A 3,913-nucleotide genomic window follows, 5' to 3' on the forward strand; every position below is an offset into this window, starting at 1 on the left:
TTTGGTAATGATAAGGACTTCGTAAAATACGTAGAGCATTATCAATTATTAGTTATACTACTGTCGGTCCTGATTATAAAACTTTGTTTATAGACTATAAATGAGGTCTTATAATTAGGATTGGAGGTAATACTTATTAATGATAAAAATGATAAATAACATATATCATGATTTACTAACAAACTGTCAGATAAGATAATAAGCAGTTTCGTCCCGTAAAGAGGAGAACATAAATTTGAATCCTGAGAGGGTTTTAACCTTAATGTTTTGACAAAAATTAATCTCAATCCTAAAATGATGGTACTTTGACTTATATCAAATATATATTGTGATTTATGCGTATCACATATGCTTTTTACATTATTAAGTGTTTTATATGTATATGTATGGAATTTTACACATGGATTCACAAAATCCAGCTATAGCACGTAAGTTTACATCAAGAGTATATATATAAGAGCATATGAACTTAGATAAAGATAATGTTAATTACCATAAGTCCCAAGATAAAGATATTTGTTGCCGAAAACTCTGCCAATGCGAGCTTCCCATCTTCCATTATGATGATGTCTGGCATCATTTTAAAACACAACCCCTAAAGTTAATTATCATTATTAAGACTATGGTAACAGTTTTTAACTGCTCTTCCCGTCTTAATATCTTTAAAGTATGGCCTAATAATTTAAGAGTTAATGTTGGTCTTAATTTTTTTTCAAATTAACTCCATTAATGTTACCTCAACAATAATTAAGTAGGAGAGGGAGGAAGAAAATTAAGAAATATGATTAGGATATTTTAGAAAAAATACTCCTCTGATCTTTAATATAGGACCCAATTGTTGAGTTGGTTTTGGTCCTAAATATAAGACTCATATATCATATTTATTAATTTTCTTTAAATTACTTTTATGTATACTCCCTCAACCATAATCAAGTAGAAGAGAAAGAAGGGGTATTAAAAAAGATGATTATGGTATTTTAGGAAAAACGTGTTACATTTCTTATAATTAACTAACTTACCTAACTTTCTTAATCTAATCAAATTAATTAAATGGGTCTTATATTAAAGACCGGGAGAGTATATTGTATCAACTAATTTAACAAACATCTTTAATTTACTTAATTAGCTAATTAAGTTTTTCATTACAGACCAGAAAAGTAATATATAACAGTTGTATATATATGATGGTGCCCTCCACTCCATACCTTGCCACGCCTCTGTATTTAGAAACTCCCCGAGAAAAACCGCTGCTTTTCCTGCAATTAATAATTTCCTTCTTGAATAAATTATCTCACTATACAATTAATATATAATTAAACCACCACACTTGTTTAATTAATATTTATATAAATTTGACAAAAAAGTTTTATTATTACCTTCTTAATGATCCAATATATTCTTCCCTTGACTGACCGTCCATTTCTTTCATTTTGTTGAGATAAGTCGATAACTGCAATATTGACAAACAAATAAACAAATTATAACTAACCGAATTTTTTTTTCTCAAATACTTTTTTCTGAATTAATTACTGATCGATATCGATCTTGTACACAAAGAACAAGAATTAAATTACAAACCGGAAAGTTTAGTATGGTATCTTGACCCCAATACTTCAACGCTGCTAGATCATAAGCATGTGCTGCAGCCTCTTCATCATCATAAGCACCTAAACACACCACATCGCATATATCTATAACGTTAACAACTTCTTAGGTAACTTAGTTATTCCTCAAGATACTCTTTTGGTTTTGTCGTGCTTACCCAGATACACTGAAGATTAATTAAATTTGAAGCATCCATCACCACCGCACCGCAATGCCATGCACATGACGCAAGGAATTAAAGATAACATATACCAGTGAAGTTATATATACAATAAAAATACCAGTACTCTTCTGATCTTAAATATAAGACTCACTTTCTCTTCTCTCATTACAAGTAATATACTCCTCCGGTCCCAAATATAAGACCCACTTTGAAGTGTAGTTCACACTATAAAGTGGGTCTTATATTTGGGATCGGAAGAGTATATATTACTTGTAATGAGAGAAGAGCACCTATCCTAAAAACTAGATTATTGAGCCAAAAAACTTTTAACGTTAGCTCTGAAAGTCAATCTTTTTGTTGGGCTGGCTTTGGGACGCTCTTAATGAGAGCACTTTTGCAGTGGCTATATCTGAAAGGATTAGTCTATGAGAAAAATACTTGAACTTATAAACTGCACTTAACTTGTATGATGATATTCTCAAGCAAAAGCTGTGTGTGCGTGTGAGAATGTACTGTACCTTGTCGTCCTTTCTTGTTCTGCGATTCATTCCAACAATTCTTGTCCCACAAATGAGCTTCATATCGTCCTGTCCATCTGTGTCTGTAAATACACAGATTCGTAACCAATCCATTTCACTTCATCATGTGTAAAGTGTAAAGAACTAAGTAATATATATATATATATATATATATATATATATATAGCTCTGTATGTATACCTAGTGACTCCTCTGTATTTTGAGCTACGTTGAAGAGGTGCATCTCTGGGAACACTTCGCCTGGTTCGTTTCTTGGGGGTGGTGGAAGCAGTCAGACTACTGTTATTAGTGGCCTTAGGGTTACTGTTCTTGTTTGCGTTACTCCTGTGTTTCCCCATGGAAGTTGCAGAGAATTAGCTATAAGAGAGAGCTAGGGGGGGGGGGATAATGAAATATAGATCGAAGATATATGTGACTTAAACCCAATGATGATGATGATTTTAAAGGGAGGGGGAAGAAGAATGAGGCTGGAAATGTTTGGGCTGGCAAAATTAATTGATAATAGCCGGCTAAAAATATGTCTGTTTTCTTCTGGCCGTCTATGAAGCGGCTAATTAATTAATGTATTTATTATTTTTATCTTCATGTTAAAAAAAAAACTAAAAGGTTGTATAATTTCTTCTTTATTTCGCCTGTTATCAGAATCTTGTGTGGTGTGGCTTTCAATCGGTTTGATGTATCTGTTATTCTCTTGTTCTTTTAGTTTCAATAATTCTTTCTCGTTTGTTTTTTACCTCTTTTACAATTGTTCTTTGTCCCTATTTTTGTCACTTTTTACCATTATTTTAATTAAGCATAAAAAATTGCCCTATTACCTTTAGTTTAATAATTAATTACAAAATTTCCTCCCCATTTTAGGAAGATATTAAGAAAATTTTTGAACATGGAACGTGACAACTTAGACTCGATGCCTTTTGTCATTTGTGCAAGTTTCATCAAATGTCAGAGATTGGATTTTGTGAATTAAGGGGAAAACATCATACTTGGAAAACTTCTCCAGATAATTATTCAGGAATTCTCAGAAGGTGAATGGTTCTTTTTGGGAAAAAAAACAGGGAGAAATGACATCTCTCGATAATATATTAATTAATTTGATTAAAAAACGGAGACAGATTATTTCAATAGAGAAGTATGATTGATCGTTTATATATCTACTTAATTTGGATTGAAAAATAACCCTTGCAAAACCCAAAAAAGAACGAGGTTGAGGAAAACTAATTAAGCGAAACAATTAAAACATTTTGTTAATGTAAAAAAGAAATTCATATATCTATTTGAAAAATAATAAAAGGAGATAAATCATGACTGAAAGAATATAAAATATGTGTATGTTATTACAAAAGAAATAGGATATAATGAGTTAACCAAATGCGTTCGTACTCTTTTCCGATTAGATGGGGACAAAATTAAAGGAATGGGATTAGGATGTACATGATAATTAAAGACGCAGTTGAAGTGCTTTAATTTAACCACGTTTAAAAATTAACATAGAAATTGGTTTTTATAGTTTGATTAATTATAAGTATTGATCCTCATACTAATAATTTTTCTTTTTTCGGTAACAACCTCCGGTTTCGGCAACCGACTAATTTGGATTGTTAATCTA

The 3,913-nt window shown here is 31.2% G+C and overlaps 1 protein-coding gene across 1 annotated transcript; it reads right to left on the minus strand.

The window, feature by feature from the left end:
- Nucleotides 1-493: 493 nt before the first annotated feature.
- LOC114749604 (AP2-like ethylene-responsive transcription factor At1g16060) lies at nucleotides 494-2,645 on the minus strand (the record flags this gene model as incomplete). Its single annotated transcript, XM_028938125.1, has 7 exons — nucleotides 2,488-2,645; nucleotides 2,287-2,369; nucleotides 1,763-1,771; nucleotides 1,579-1,667; nucleotides 1,377-1,450; nucleotides 1,206-1,256; nucleotides 494-570 (listed from the first exon to the last, which is right to left on the minus strand). Coding segments are annotated over exons 1-7 (541 nt in total), but the record flags the coding sequence as incomplete, so codon positions are not given.
- Between the last annotated feature and the right edge of the window lie 1,268 nt (nucleotides 2,646-3,913).

This window comes from Neltuma alba, unplaced genomic scaffold, assembly GCF_004799145.2.
Source record: "Neltuma alba isolate B1F8T4 unplaced genomic scaffold, ASM479914v2 tig00006103_pilon, whole genome shotgun sequence".
Classification (NCBI taxonomy): domain Eukaryota; kingdom Viridiplantae; phylum Streptophyta; class Magnoliopsida; order Fabales; family Fabaceae; genus Neltuma; species Neltuma alba.